At 36.0% G+C, this 16,702-nt stretch overlaps 1 protein-coding gene across 4 annotated transcripts in view; it reads left to right on the top strand.

Moving 5' to 3' along the window:
* Positions 1–16,702, top strand: part of PIBF1 (progesterone immunomodulatory binding factor 1) — a 264,067-nt gene that overhangs the window by 4,434 nt on the left and 242,931 nt on the right. For all 4 annotated transcript variants that reach the window (XR_002823191.1, XM_023726735.1, XM_023726736.1 and 1 more), the window contains exons 3-5: positions 4,041–4,141; positions 6,433–6,631; positions 15,287–15,406. Coding sequence is in view for 3 of the 4 variants with exons in the window: in XM_023726735.1 (XP_023582503.1) it covers positions 4,041–4,141; positions 6,433–6,631; positions 15,287–15,406 (420 nt within the window). In the remaining variant the exon portion in view is untranslated. The remainder of the gene's footprint in view (positions 1–4,040; positions 4,142–6,432; positions 6,632–15,286; positions 15,407–16,702) is intronic.

Raw genomic sequence — 16,702 nt, 5'->3', positions numbered from 1 at the left:
GAAGTTTTGCTCTGAAGGTAAGCAGAGGAATGGTGCTGTAGCAAAGGAAGCTTTGTGATCAAAGGTGTGTTTGTTGTTTTTTTTAAATGGGAGATCGAACATTTTGCGTGATGATAGGAATGATACAGTAGAGGGGGAATTTGATGATGCAAGAGGGAATAGCTTGAGCGTATTAAGAATTGGCTTTTAGGAAGAGCAAAGACACTTTTTCCATTTACACAGGAAAGGTGGCTATAAATACTTAAAATTTTGTAGCTTTAATGGTCGAAAGAAGAATGTCATTAGGGCTTTTCTCTTTACAGTGATGGTAAAAGTCAAGATAGGCTGTCTGATGTAACAAACACCGTATCTCATTGAGTTTATTTCTTATTCACACAAAGACCAATGGGGGTATGTTCCAGACACCCTCTTTGGTGGCTCTTCTCCAAGTGATGACTCCTAGATCAAGACCTTCCATCTTTGATGATATTGTTGTCATCTTTGACATATGGCCTCCAGAGCCATCAGGGAAGGAAAAGAGAGAGTGAGCATGAGGAAAGCTTATCTGCTTTTAGCTGTCTAAAATTATAACTAGCTTTTTCCAACCACATTCCGTTGGCAAAAACTAGTCACATGGTTCCACCTAAATGAAAATGGGTTTGGGAAGACAATTTGGCTATGTGCTCAGGAAGACAGAATGGGTTTGGCGAACATCTAACCAGTCTCTGCCACAGTATATTTTTCTGTTATCCAACATCTGTTTCACTTTTCCTTCTTCAGCATCTTCCATATACATTTTGAACCAGCTTGTCAAGGTCTACAAAAATCCCTGCTGGAATTTTTATTAAAATTGCATCGCACGAAAAATGATACAGGGTGGAAAGGAAGAGTTAAAACTCTCTTTATTCACAGATGACATGATGTCTATGTACAGGATCCTCCAGGATTTATTTAAAAAGCTGCTAAAACTAATTAGTGGCTTCAGCAAGATTGCAGGATGCAAGGTCAATATACAAAAATCAGTTGCATTACCATATATTAGCATCAGACAATTGGAAATTTAAATAGCATAAAAAATCATAAAGTGTTTAGGGATAAGTTTAACAAAATGTATATAATACATGTATGTTGAAAATTACAAAATATTGCTGAGGGAGATTTATAAAGACCTAAGTAAAGGAGACATACAGCATTTTCAGGATTAGAAGACTCAACGTTGTTAAGGTGTCAATTCTCCCTAAATTGATCTATACATTGAATGTAATCCCAGTCAAAATCCCAGCAGGTTCTTTTGTAGACATTGACAGGCTTATTGGAGAATTTATATGGTTGGCCAAAGGACCTAGAATACCCAAAATAATTTTGAAAAATAACAAAGTTGGAAGATTTGCACTACATGATTTCAAGACATACTGTAAAGCTGCAGTAATCAAGAAGGTTTGGTATTGGTATAATGATTGACATATAGATGAATGGAACAGACTAAAAGAGTCCCAGATGAACCCATATTTATATCATCAGTTGACCCTCAACAGATTGATCATTCAAATCAAGAAAGAAAAATCTTTTAAATGGATGTGCTGCAACTATTGGATATCCATATGCCAAAAGATGAACCTCTACCCTTACACCTTTTACAAAAATTAGCTCAGAATGGACCATAGACTTGGACATTAGATCTAAGAACTATGAAACTTATAGAAGTTTCTAATGTAGAAAGAGAAGTTTATTGGGGCAGTTCTATCCTATGGGGAGGTTCTCCTCTGTCATATAGGGTTGTTAAGAGTTGAAAATCGACTCTGTGGTACACAACAACAATCTTTATGGAAGCAGATCCCCAAGTCTTTCTCCTATGGAGCCACCTGGTGGGTTTAAACCACCAACCTTTCTGTTAGCAGCTGAGTGCTTAAACGTTTCACCACCATGACTCTTTTCATTAGTCATTAGGGAAATGCAAATTAAAACCACTGTGTAGTACTGCTATGTACCTGTAGAATGGCTAAAGTTAAAGACAGACATTAAAAAGCGTTGCAAAGATATGAAGCAGCTGCAACTCATTAGAGGGGTAATGCAAAATGGTGCAACTACTCTGGAAATTCACAAAGATTCCTATGTGAATGTTCATACCAGCTTGCTTCAAAATAGCTAAAAACTGGTAAATAGATAAAACAAATTGTGCATATATATATATATATATATATACATGGAGAGAGAGAGAGAGAATGCAATTCTACTCAGTGGTAAAAAAAGAACAAACTAGTGATATACACAGCAGCATGGATGAATCTTCAAAGTTAAAGAAGCCAGACACAAAAGACTTCATATATAGCATGATCACTTTAATATGAAATTCTAGAAAAGACAAAATCAGAGTGACAGAAACAAATCAGTGGTTGTCAGGTTAGAACAACCAGAAACACACAGATGCTTCAGGTCTTCTCAGTTTTTCGTGTCCTAGAAGATGCCGTATTAGAAAGAAAGAAGCAATTACATTGTCAGTACTACTGCAGCAGAGTCCTTCTGAAATCGATATCTGTATAAAAAACAGCCTAACTTTATTTTCTTAATAGCAATCACACATTCTGATTCGTGACTAGTAGTAGTGTCGTCATATTTGAAAAGGCTGATGTATTCTAGCATTTCCTCCCTAGAAAAATGTATCTTTCAACAAAGAAGCAAATGGTTTCAGTGGTACTCACGAGTGCTTTACTTGATGCAGAGAAGAGAAACACTGGTTTCTACATATTTATAAGCACATATTGAACTTAAGCAAAACTAGCTTTGATTTGATTATTTATAAAAACATTAAGAATTTTTTCAACTTACCTTTTCAGTAAAGCTCCACGGCATCTTTGGCAGAAAGCTAAGAACTGCCTGAGAGAAAGGCTGATGGGGAACATCATGCTCAAGTAGCAGAACTTCTGTTTCAGTCTCTTTACCTCCAAACCAAACCCATTGCCATCGAGTCAATTCCAGCTCATAGGGACCCTGTAGGACAGAGGAGAACTGCCCCATAGAGTTTCCGAGGAGCGCCTGGTGGATTCGAACTGCTGACCTTTTGATTAGCAGCCATAGTACTTAACCACTATGCCACAAGGGTTTCTCTTTATCTCCAGCATCTCCTAAATTTTTGTACAAAGTGTCCCTGAAACCAGAAGGTATTATTAGAAAGGCATATTTTACAGGTTTTTGTTTGGTAATTTATATTTTGTTATCGAATTAATTTTTGAGCATTTATATGTCGCATTAGCGTATCTAAATGTTCCCATAACTTCTTAAAAATTACCCATTGGAAATTTAAAGCTAAAAATGACAGGATTTCTCAAGTGATTTATGATAGAGACTTTGTGAGGGGCCAGTTCTTTAATCCCAAGGCATCTGTTTATTCCCTGTTATCTCTAAAGTTTAAAATAGGCTTCATATATATCTTCAGAATGGACATTTATAGTGTTGTCCATAAGGTAAGTCAGTTGAAGATGTGTAGTAGTCAGATAAGGTCCCTGGGTGGTGCAAATGGTTTGTGCTTCTCTACTAACCTAAAGGTTGGTGGTTCAAACCCATTCAGCAACACCACAGAAAAAAAGCCTGGTGATATGCTTCTGTAAAATATTATAGCCAAGAAAACCCTATCAAGCAATTCTTCTCTGTAACACATGGGGTTACCATGAGTCAGAATTGACCCAACAGCAATGAGTAGTAAACTGATATATGGATTTGTAGGACAAATGTGGAGTCTGGGCTGGAAATAACAACCTAGGGAAGCCACCAACATAAAATTCCAGTTGTCACTGAGCTTCTCAATGAGAACGGGTAAAGGGAAGAAAATAGTCTGTTAATGGCAGCTGGCAAAAACCATTTAGGAGAACAATTTCAAATTATAGTTTGAAAACCATTTGTATGAGCAAGACTGCAATTTGTAGACAACCATTGCAAACAAACAAAAAAACCTCATTTTTAACCTGTTTCTTTTAAATGTTTTTTTATTTAGTATTTTTTAGATGTAGGTCTTTATGATAAACTTGAAAACTGGCTATGTAATTTACGTCTTTTTCTTTATTAAGATTGAAGAATTGGAAGAGAAACTCAATGATGCACTTCACCAGAAGCAGCTGCTAACATTGAGATTAGACAACCAATTGACTTTTCAGCAGAAGGATGCCAGGTAAGAAGAGTTTAAAAACAGCAACAATATGTATTTAACAGCTAAAAGCAATTTCATTACCTGTTCATACGTGTGATTGTAAGCTAAAATAAAGAAATTTTAAGTGAGAAATGATAATAATTTTTACATCCAGACCAGCAAAATGTAGGTCACTTGATATAGTATACACATACACATACACGCACCCACACACACCCACACACCCACACACACACACACAAATTCTGTATTCAGTCAACAGACAAGTATTGACCAGTGTATGTAAACCATAAATGACGGTGGAAGCTCTCTAAACTGACTGCCACTTAACCTGCTCTCTGGGTTAACCTCTCTTCATTTGCTCTGTAAAACATACTGATTGCACCCTATGGCTCCTTGAATGCTCTGGCTTGAAGTTAACTTCTAGTATACTTGTATACTTTCTCCAGCTCAGTTGTGTGCTCATCAGGAACCCGTGGTGTTTACTGTCAGATATGTCTATGCCGATTGTACTTACTATTATACTAACATAATTTAGTTTAAAATTGAAATATGAGTACAAAGAAGTGATGTTGTTTCTCTGAAAACTAACATGAATTCTTTGGAACAGTTCAATAAAAAAGAGTGATTAAAAAAAAATCATTAAATTAAGTGAAATTATCTGACCAGTTATTGGCCACTATTATGTTAGATCAGTGGTTCTCAAACTTTAGCATCCAACAGAAACACCTTGAGGATTTGTTAAAACCAGATTGCTGGGCCCTACCTTCAAAGGCTCTGATATGGGATGGAACCTGAGTATTTGCATTTCTACCAAGTTCCCAGGTGATGCTGATGACCCTGTCCTGGAGACCACACTTTGAGAAACACTACATTCATTAATCAGGCTTCTACTCTAATTCTTTAAACATTTGTTAGCAGATTGAATGATACTGAGAGGGCAGTTAGGAGGCTATTACAGTAATCCTCTTGATGGCTAATGGTAGTAAAAAGTGATTGAGTTCCAAATATATTTTGAAGGTAGAGCTGATAGGATTTCCTGATGGATTAGATGTGTAGTTTATGAGAAAAAGAGAAGTCAAGGATTGTGGCAACATTTTGGGCCTGAACAGATGAAAGGACGGAATTGCTGTCACTGAAAATAGGAAAACCACAGTGGGATAGGTTTTGGGTAAAGAGCAGGAGTTCAGTTTGGGACATGTTAAGTTAGAGTTGTCTTAGTAGGTATCCATGCGGATGTATATGAGAAGTCAGGCCTAGAGATATAAATCTGGGAGTTATTCGAATATAGGTAGTATTTAAAGTCATGAGACTGGGTGTATTCCCCAAGGAAGTGAATATAGACAGAGAAGAAGACCAAGGACTCCAACATTAAGACAAACCAGAAAAGAAGACTTAGTAGATGCCACCAGTAAAGAAGGAGACAAATGAAGAGTATGGTGTCGTGGAAGCCAGATGAAGAAAGTAAATCAAGAAGGAAAGAGAGATCGGTTTTATCGAATGTTGTCAGTCAGTTATACATAAAAAGGACTAAAAATTGATCATTGGATTTAGCAATTTGAAATTTTGGTAGAGAGGGTAAAAACCTGAGTGTCATGGGTTTAAGAGGAAAGGAATTGGAGACAGTGGTCATTAGACAACTTTTGAGAAGTTTTCCTACATGGGGGAACAAATAGAGGAGGTAGTGAAATGGGTCATGAGTTGTATTTTTTGTTCATTTGTTTTAAGATGAAAGAAATAACAGTGTATTTGTATGTTGATGGGAGTGATACAGTAGGGAGGGGAAAAAAATCAGATTGTCACTTCCTGCTCAAAATCTTCAGATAGATAACCAACAGTGACAGTGTCTGCTACATGTATTCTTTGAGAATGATGAATATATGCAGATTTCTGTTTACATTACTTCATTGGTTGAATAAATGCCCTATGATGGTTCAGTATTGTCGTTTCAAAGAAGTATACCTTAAAATACCTGGATAAAGACAATGAAAATTACTTTAATGAGTGGTGTCTAAAACAGATGTAAAAGACTTAAGCCTTAAGCAGAGGAAATGTATAATTTTATAATTTTAACTTTTAAAATAATTATTTAAGAATATCAATTCTCTAATAACTTACGTGTCAGCATAGTAGTTATTAGTATAAAATTGCTATTTCATGTTCAACTAATTAAGTAAATAAGCCTTTAGCTAGAGTTAAAAATTCTGTTGGGCTTCTCATGTCTGAATTTTATGTTTTTGCAAAAAAGAAATGTTGACAAAATTAAATCTCAAAGAGTTTTTAAGTTTACTATAAATTCTCTCTTAATATAGAAAATATCAAGAACTATTGAAACAAGAAATGGAAACTATCTTATTGAGACAGAAACAACTAGAAGAGACAAATCTTCAGCTAAGAGAGAAGGCTGGAGATATTCGTCGAAATTTGCGTGACTTCGAGTTGGCAGAAGAGCAATATATGAAACTAAAAGCTTTCCCTGAAGATCAGCTTTCTATTCCTGAATATGTATCTGTAAGTACTGTGTATCACTTAAAAAAAAAACAATTCTTCATTTATTTTCAGACTAAATTTTTGTAATTTGTATGGTTGCCCTTGTAGCTTTCTGGATACTTTTGGAATACCCAATTGATGAATTATTTTATGGCCCTGGTCTAAAGATGTTAAGTGGTGTTCTGATCACCAAATTTTAAATGATTTTGAACATTGATCTCTAAAGTCAAGTAATAGATAGGGCTCTGAAGTTAGTAGCTGCATAGCCTATAGAAATGAATAATTATACCATAAACTGGTGGTATAACTATCATAGGATCCCTGGATGGTGCCCATGGTTAAGCGTTCAACTACGAACTGAAAGGTTAGTGGTTTGAACCCACCCAGAGGCACCTCAGAAGACATGCCTGGTGTGGCAGTCTGCTTCTGAAAGGTTGCAACCTTGAAAATCCCATGGAATGCTATTCTACTCTGTACACATGGGTTCACCATGAGTCGGAAATAACTCGATGGCAAGTAACAACATGGCTGTTGAAGCTTTTGGGATGCTAAAGGAGATGAAATGTGCCATCTAAATGAAAGTATTTGCCACCACCAGGATATGTCTAAGGGGGTTGGACTACAGATTGAAGGATGTTGTGGGGAATGGTTAGATTGTTGAAACATTTTGATTTCAGAGCTCCTCTGTTTTGATATTCTTTTAATTCAAAGATAGGAAATGCTTACATTAGTTTCTTGTTTTCCAATGAATCCAAAACCGAAACCCACTGCAATCGAGTCAATTCCAACTCATAGCAACCCTATAGGACAAAGTAGAACTGCCCCATAGGGTTGCCGAGGCTGTAATCTTAATGGAAACAGACCGCCACATCTTTCTCCCGCAGAGTGGCTGGTGGGTTCAAACCACTGACCTTTTGATTGGCAGCCGAGCGCTTTAACCACTGTGCCATCAGGGCTCCTCCCAATGAACCATGCCCCATAAATCCATAAATTCCAATTTTATTTAAATTAGCAATCTAGACAGACCAGTTACATCTAGATAGTTAAAAGCAGTTTATGGATAGGTTGTCTTGTCTAGGCAATTAGCATGTTCCCTAGAAGATCTGATGAAGGTCATTCATTTTCCCCAGTATCCTTAAAGGGAAAAAGTGGGCCGGGTCTTACAGAGCAGAGGATAGAATATGTTTACAGGGACTGGTGATGCAGTAGTTACGAGTTCAGGCTGCTAACCAAAAGGTGGGCCATTTGAATCCAACAGCTGCTCCTTAGAAATCCGATGGGGCAGTTCTACTTTGTCCTGTAGGGTTGCTATGAGACAGAATCAACTCGACGGCAATGGGTTTTGTGGTTTTTTGGTATACAAGGAGAAACCGTGGGGTATACTACTAGAAAAAAGATAAAATAGCTTGTCCATACATTTGCCTCAGTTCCTGATGATTTTCTAGGTGTAGCACACATTTATGCTTTTAATAAACATTCCTTTCATTTGATTAGCCTGAGTGGAACTCTGGTCTTTAGAACCAAACAATCCCAACTGAAACTTGGACAAATCAGGAAATACTTAGAGGCAAACTGATTATGGACCTCCTCTCTTTAGTATCTGTTTGGAGGTTTTTATACTGCATGGTTCCTCATTCAAGGTTAAACTGAAATTATTCCATAGAGACCGTTTACCCAGGAATTAACTCCTCCAACTTGACATGTCTCTAGGTTCTATATCAGAGACTAAACATTATTGGTTTTTCAGTAACAAAAGTAATACATATAAAAAATTTAACCAACCCAGAAATGTATGAAGTTTAAAGTAGACGTGCTTCATTTAGTCCTTCCCAGTCCCACTCCCAAGAAGTAATCAATTTCACATACAAACATATGTGTATGGATATATGTCAGCATATATAAATCTTTAACTTGAAAATGGATTATCTTGTGTTTTCTGTATTTCCATTTCAATTTAATTTTTTAATCTTTTTATGCTAAAATGGTAGAGACCTTCACAAAATTAATGTATATCTTAAAGAGGTAACGGAGTGAACACCCTTTTAACTATTACTTGGGTCAAAAAAATAGAACTTTTCTAACCACCTCAGGCCACCCGTATTCTCTGTTGTAGTCAAAACTCTCGTTCTTCCCCTAAAAATAAACATAATCCTGACTTTTATAGCAATCATTTCTTTACAGTTTTGTCACCCAAGATTGTAAACTGAAACACTGTAGTTTTGTTCATCTTTTTAAAAAAGTGATATGTCTGTTAAGTTTCTCTAAAATCTGCAAGTTTTGTCTCCTTTCCTTTATATTCCATCCATTTTGTCTGTTGAAGAACCCAGACTTAGGGTTTCCCACATTGTGGATTTTATGACTACATATTCTTGGTGTAGTTCAGCATATTCCTTTGTTCTCTGTATTTCCTTCAAATTGGCAACTGGATCTAGAACTCGAACACACTAACATTTGGTACCTTTGGCAAGATTATTTGTGGTGTTGAGTTCTTTCATCAGGAGGCAAATAATACCTGCTTGTCTCTTTTTTGTTGTGATGTTAACAGCTATTGATGCCTAATACCTAAATACATTAATTAATTAGGGGTTTCTAAACAGTAATATTCTAATTCTTTAATTTCTTTTTTATTTATTAGTTGGAATTCTGAAGTGAAGAGATGCTTCCCTCATCTGTTGTTTGGTTACCAAGTTGTATAGTTTATGTTGGAAAGGCAGGATAAATGCTTGATTCTTTCCCTCTGTTTATCTGAATTGGTTCCCTAGCAAACCCCAAAGATGTTAGATTTATTTTTAATATAGTATATGTAATTAATATATTTATTTCTATTTGTACACATTTGTATTATGTAAATATGTGTAAATGCAAATGTTTATATGTACACTTATTTTTGTGAATATCTATATCCTTACGAGTTCACATCCTTATGGACTCATGAATTTGAACGTTTATGGGTTTCAGTCAGTTGCAGTTACACTTTTTGAAGTTTAAATTGTAATCTTTGGCAAATGAGAGCCTCTTCAGGTGAGCATCTGAGTCCTTTTGACATGACTCCTAGTCTTTGATAGCTTTCTGTCCATCTGGCTTTAACAAGACTTCCAGACTCATCTTTTACAATTCCTGCCATAAACCTGAAATCAGCCATTTGTCTAAGAAGCCCTGGCTTCTTCGGTGGGAAGTAATATATCAAGACCTTCTTATGGGCAGTAGGGATCATTGCTACTGGACTAGTCACTGTCATTGAACAAAGTTAGGAATATGCATGTGTGTATGTGTATTTTTAAAAGATAAAATACCTTTTGAGTTCATGTTGATACCTCTAATTCAAATTAAATTCTGCAAGGTTTTACTTATTTTCTTTTCTACTACATCTAAATCTTTTTCTTCCACACCATGAATTCTAGTTCTCAAGGACACAGGGGATGATGGAATTAGAATATCCCATAAGTAGTCACTTACTTTATCTTCCTCCTGCTTTTTTTATAGTTGTACTATATCTTGTTTGAGCTTATAGCAATTACATCCTACACTCTCTTCCTTTGAACTCTCATTTAAAATGTCTTAATTGTATAAGTAACTATTGGTTAAAAAGAAACTGTTTCTTTAAAATCTGTAGGTCTTTATGTCAATTCCTGCCTGGTCATTTTGGTTATCTGATGCTTGGACTGTAGTAATTTGCTAAGGAAGAGCTCTGGAGGACAACATTCCCTGAATTCTTGAATTCCTTGAGTTCATAAAGTTTATCCCTACCCTTTATACTTGAAAGTCAATTTTGCTGAATATATGATCCTTGGTTTACATTTTCTTTCTTTACTATCTTCTAAAACATTGCTGTCAAATAATTAGATAGTAATCTAATTTCTTTTCCCTTAGTCACTTGCTTTTTGCCTAGATATGGAAAAAAATATTTTTCTCCCTTTCTTTTTTTTAAGTCTAGTAATTTTAGTAGACTGTATACTGGTGTTGGTCATTCTAGGCTAGTATTCTCAACTACATGATTCACTCTTTCAACATGTATTTCTATCTACCAGCAACCAATTGTTAGAAGATGTAATTTTATAAAATATTTATAATCACAACACAAAACATCAAGTACCTCAAAATAAGCCTGTTAAATACATATAAACTCTTCATAAAGAATATTATAAAATTTTATTTAAAATTACTGAAGAAGAGCAACAACTTGAGTGGATCTCTGGGTATTAATGCTAAGTAAAAAGGCTAGTCTCAAAATTCTATATGATTCCATTTATATAACATTCTCAAAATGAAAAATTATAAAGAATAGATTAGTGGTTGCCAGGGGTTAGGGATAGTGGAAGAGCGACGAATAGGTGTGATTAAAAAGGGATAGCAGGAAGGAGATGTTTCTGGCGATAGACTAGTTCAGGATCTTGATTGTAATGATGGTGGTTAGAGGAATCTACATGTGATAAAATGGCTGGAGATATACCCACACATTATACCAATATCAATTTCCTGGTTTTGAGATTGTATTGTAGGTATGTAAAATGTATCCATTGGGAGTAACTGGTTGAAAGACATACAGGATGCTTTTGCAACTTCCTGTGAATCTCTTTTTAAATGTTTATAGGATTAATCTATGGCAGTGGTCTCAAATATCTTGGTGTCAGGACCCCTTTACCCTCTAAAAAGTATTGAGAATTTCAAAGAACTTTTGTTTTACATGGGTAATATCTGTCAATATTTACCATATTAGAAATTAAAACGAATTTTTAAAACACAAGAATACACAGGCACATGTTATATTGGCCTTCAGAGCAATGACATCATCACACATTATGCAGCCTCTGGCAGACTCCACTGTACAATCATGAGAGAATGAGAGTGAAACAGATAAAAAGCACCTTACTGTAATGCTGAAAGTAGTTTTGATCTTCTGGACCGCCTGAATGAGTCCTGGGAGCCTCCTGGGGGTCCCCAGACCACATACTGAGAACTGCTGGTTTGTAATATGTAGGTGTCATTTCATCCTGAGATGTTCAAGTTTTTTCATCTACGAAAGGTCAGTAATAATAACAGGGCTTTTCTTTTAGGGTAATTGTGAAGATTAAGAATGTGTATATAAATATAAAATGCTTAGGATAGTGCTTAGAGTATAGTAAACACGTAATAAATGTTACCTATTATTTTTGTTGGTGTGGTGGTTGCTACTCTTAGTTCTCATTTGGATATTATTTCCAGATTTGTGATTTCCTATAAAATGAAGTATTACTTTTTTGTCTAGCTGTTTATTTATTTATTTTTATTTAAATAGTTCAAATATAGCTCTTCTGCCCAAAGTGTGCTGTCCAAAGCAAGTTAAATGTTCCAGGGGCAGTCACTGAGGATTTATCCATAGTAGGTATCAAGTATCCCATTGGTGGTAATTATATATATTTTTGCTTTCCAGTTTGTTAATATTCCTTATCCTATCTTTTGTTTTCACAGACAGTATTATCCCAACTAGTTAATTATGTGCAGATTCATTAATGTGTTAAACACTAGTCTTAGGACTAAGGACTAGGCAAGTGTTAGGACTTGACTCTTACCAGATATGGTACTCTGTTGCAATATGGTAATATACTGAGGGGTTTCAGATTCTATGCCTGTATAAGAAATAGTCCCTAATTGCCTTCTATCCTAATTTGCTGATGACATCCTAGTTTCATAGAACTTTATTAGATGAAACACTTCACTGTTTAGGGAAGAAAAATTCCCCTGAGGGAATTATGAATGGGAAGAGAGATCTGAACTGAATGGAAGTAGTGATGTGAAAGCTACCTCTTGATTCATCTTGATTATCCCTTACACTGTAATGGTTGCAATACACCAAGAGCCTAAAATGAGAATAAAAAGTAAATTTTACCCCAAGAGTATGGCCTCTGGACACCCTTTTAACTCAGTAATGAAGTTACTACTGTGGTTTACCCTTCAGACAAAGATTAGACAGGTCTATAGGGTAAACAATAACACACATGAGAAACATACTTCATAGTTCAATCATGTATACGAGACTAAGTGGGCATACCAGCACAAAAACAAAGACGAGAAGAAAGGAAGAGACAAGATAACTGGGCGAATGGAAACAGGGAACCCAAGGTAGAGAAGGGGAGAGTGTTGACGCATTATGGGATTGGCAACCAATGTTATAAAACAACTTGTGTATTAATTGTTTAATGACAAACTAATTTTCTCTGTAAACTTTGACCTAAAGTGTGATTTAAAAAAAAAAAAAGATTTCTATGCTTATCTCACTGTAAAGAAAAAGAAAAGTAAACTTCATCTCTTCATTCATCAAATATTTATTAAGTGCTTATCATATATTTAGGCCTTGGAGATAGAGCAATAGACAAACAAGACAAAAATTCCTGCCTTCATGGAGCTTACATTCTAGTACAGCAACACAGACAATAAATTAAAAGTAGAATATGTAGAATGCACCAACAAAGAGAACTTCAAAAAGGAAATCAGGAAAACAATACTGTTTATAATACCCCTAAAAAGATAAAATACTTAGGAATAACTCTAACCTAGGGTGTAAAAAACCTGTACAAAGAAAACTACAAACCCTATTTCAAGAAACCAAGAGAGACCCACATAAACGGAAAAATATACCATACTCACGGATAGGAAGACGCAACACTGAAAATGTCAGTCCTACCCAAAGCGATCTATAGATATAATGCAATCCTGATCCAAATACCAACAGCATTTTTCAACAAGATGGAAAAATTTATCACCAACTTTATATAGAAAGGAAAGAGGCCCCAGATAAGCAAAGCATTATTGAAGAAAAAGAACAAAGTAGGAGGCCTCACACTACCTGATCTCAGAACCTACTATACAGCCACAGTAGCCAAAGCAGCCTGGTACTGGTACAGCGACAGACACATACACCAGTGGAACAGAATTGAGAACCCAAATGTAAATCCAAATCTTTGAAAAGGACCAAAGTCCATTAAATGGAGAAAAGACAGTCTTTTTAACAAATGATGGCAAAACCGGATGTCTGGCTGTAAAAAATGAAACGAGACCCATACCTCATACCATACACAAAAGCTAACTCAAAATGGATCAAAGACTTAAAGATAAAACTTAAAATTATAAAGATCATGAAAGAAAAAATAGGGACAGTGCTAGGGGCCCTGATACATGGCATAAATAGAATACAAACCATAACTAATGATGTACAAACACCAGAAGATACACTAGATAACTAGGAACTCCTAAAAATTAAACACTTAATGCTCATTAAAAGACTTCACCAAAAGGATAAGAAGAGAACCTACAGACTGGGAAAAATTTTTTAGCTACAGCATTTCTAGCAAGGATCTAATCTCTAAATTCTATAGAATACTTCAACACCTCAATAAAAAGACAAATAATCCAGTTAAAAAATGGGCAAAGGATATGAACAGATACTTCACCAAAGAAGAAATTCAGGCAGCTAACAGACACATGAGGAAATGCTCCCGATCACATTCGCAGTAAAGGAAAATGAAGAGAACGAAAGACACAGGGAAAATATTAGTCCAAAGGACTAATGAACCACATGAACCACAGCCTCCACCAGCCTGAGCCCAGAAGAACTAGATGGTGCCCAGTTACCACTACCAACTTCTCTGACAGGAATTACAGTAGAGGGTTCTGGACAGAGCAGGAGAAAAAAGTAGAACAAAATTCAAATCCACAAAAAAAAAAAAAAAAAAAAAGACTAACTGGTCTGACAGAGACTGGAGGAGGAATCCCTGAGACTATGGCCCTGGGATACCCTGCTAGCTCAGAACTGAAGCCACTCCCGAAGTCCACCTTTGAGCCAAATACTAGACCTATAAAATAAGCAGTAACATACGTGAGGAACGTGCTTCTTAGTTCAGTCAAGTATACAAGACCTAATGAGCAACACCCACCCAAAAACAAAGACAAGAAGGCGGGAAGGGACAGGAAACCTGGACAAAGGGACACAGGGAACCCGGCATGTACAGGGAAAGGGGGAGAGTGCTGACACAGTGTTTGAATTGCAACCAATGTCACAAAACAATTTGTTTATAAATTTTTTAATGAGAAACTAATTTGCAGTAAACTTTCACCTAAAGCACAATAAATTTAAAAAATACATATGTAGAATGTGATTTATTATAAGTGCTATGGAGGAAAAAGCTGGAATGAAGAATAGCTAGTGCTGGATGAGGGTGCTATCTTAAATTGGGGTAAGGGACTAGAGCAAGGTTTTACTGATAAGGTGCCATTTGATCAGAGACCTGAAGGAAGTGAAAGCATGAGCCATGCATTTATGTGGGAAGAAGTTTTCTTGCAGGGGAAACAGCAAGAGCAAAACCCTTGAACGCTTCATACGTTCAGGAAACGACAAGCAGATAGTGTGGAGTGAGCCATAGTAGGGGATGAGGAGTAGTAAATGGAGTGTTGGTAGAAGAGAGGAAAGGGAGATGGTGACAGGGTTGGGGAGTTACAGATAATCTGATCTGGAGGAAATTGAATCGAACATTAAGACTTAATAAAGTATTAGTGGTCTGGGTCAATTAACAACTGTCTTGGTTTAGTTTTGTAGACACTCCCTTTTATTGCTGGTAGTCGAGATTACTGTACATTGTCAAATTTTAATTATATTTTAGATTTCAAGACTGCTTATTAAGTTGACTTTTTTTTTTTTTTAAGATTCGGTTCTATGAACTAGTGACTCCATTAAGAAAGGAAATCTGTGAACTACAAGTGAAAAAGAATGACCTAGCAGAAGAACTAAGTGCAAACAAACGCCAACTGAAGCAACTGACAGAGGTTTGTATGGTTTTGATCACTGGTGGGAAGAGGCTCCAACTTTTCTATGAGGAGTTCCTCAAGATTTGTGTTATAGAGTGTAAAGTTCAGTGATGGAAAAATGGGATTAGGGCATGCTGACTGCTGTGATTCTTTATAAGTAGTGGGAAGGTGGTTAAAATGGAAATAGTTTTCTTAAAGGTTGACAAGCTATGTCTTACATGTAATATTGACCTGCAGTCCATGGTTGACCATTTTGTTGTTGGAACTAATTTTTACAGTCAGCTGCTTTTGAAATCCTAACATGGGCCATATCTGAAAATTGCTGTGTAATTACCCAAATGAGTCATATGCACACAAGACTTTATTTGATCTGTTTAGCTTGCAACTCTAGAATGACCATTTTACTGCCTGGTAAAGCAAGTCTCTATAGTTTCAAGACTCAGGGATCAGTAACAGCTTAACCAGTCACTTTCCCCCTTTTATATCTCAGATTTTTGTTTGTTAGTTTTAACTTCGCTAGCACTTTTAGTATTTTATTGATAGGAAAGCATAGATAATTAAAACTGGCTTTACTCATAGAGGCCTGGAGTGTTTTTAACGTGCTGGTAACTCTTAAACGTAGAAAAAAGTTTTGTTTATGAATGTTTCCACGTACAAGTTTGCTTCTTAAAGGTTTGTCACTTCTCAGGAATTGGACTGGACTGTGGGACATAAAGTGATACTTGTGAGGAATGTACCTCTTAGCTCAAGTAGATACAAGAGACTAAACAGGCAGCTTCTGTATGGAGGTGAGATGGAAGGCAGAGAGGGTTAGGAGCTGGTTGAATGGAAATGGAGACTCGGGTGGAAAGGACGAGTGTGCTATCAGAGTATGGGGAGAGCAATTAGGGTCACATAACAATGTATGTATAAATTTTGTATGGGAAAAAAATTTAAAAAAAAAAAGGTTTGTCACGTCTCAGCTAGAAGTGTAATCCTCTGTTTTAAACACTTTCCTGAATTTAATAATGTAAACAGAGGTTTAAATCACAATCAGGAACAAAGAAATTAAGTAGTCTCTTATCAGCTAAATACAAGGCATTAGAAATTCAGAGCATATGATTGAGACTCAATAGAACGAGTTTGGTCTTTCTGCTCTGTCAAGGGCCTAGTACAAGTCAACTTGTCAAACACTGATAAAAACTAAACTGAATATTTTTAAATTAAAAATCAAATCAGTGTTGGCCAGACTGACAAAAGAAAAACAGGAGAGGACACAAATAACCCAAATAAGAAATGAAATGGGGGACATTACAACAGACCCAACTGAAATAA

This window comes from Trichechus manatus, unplaced genomic scaffold (assembly GCF_000243295.1).
Source record: "Trichechus manatus latirostris isolate Lorelei unplaced genomic scaffold, TriManLat1.0 scaffold00013, whole genome shotgun sequence".
Classification (NCBI taxonomy): Eukaryota; Metazoa; Chordata; class Mammalia; order Sirenia; family Trichechidae; genus Trichechus; species Trichechus manatus.
This window is presented reverse-complemented; position numbering and strand designations above follow the sequence as displayed.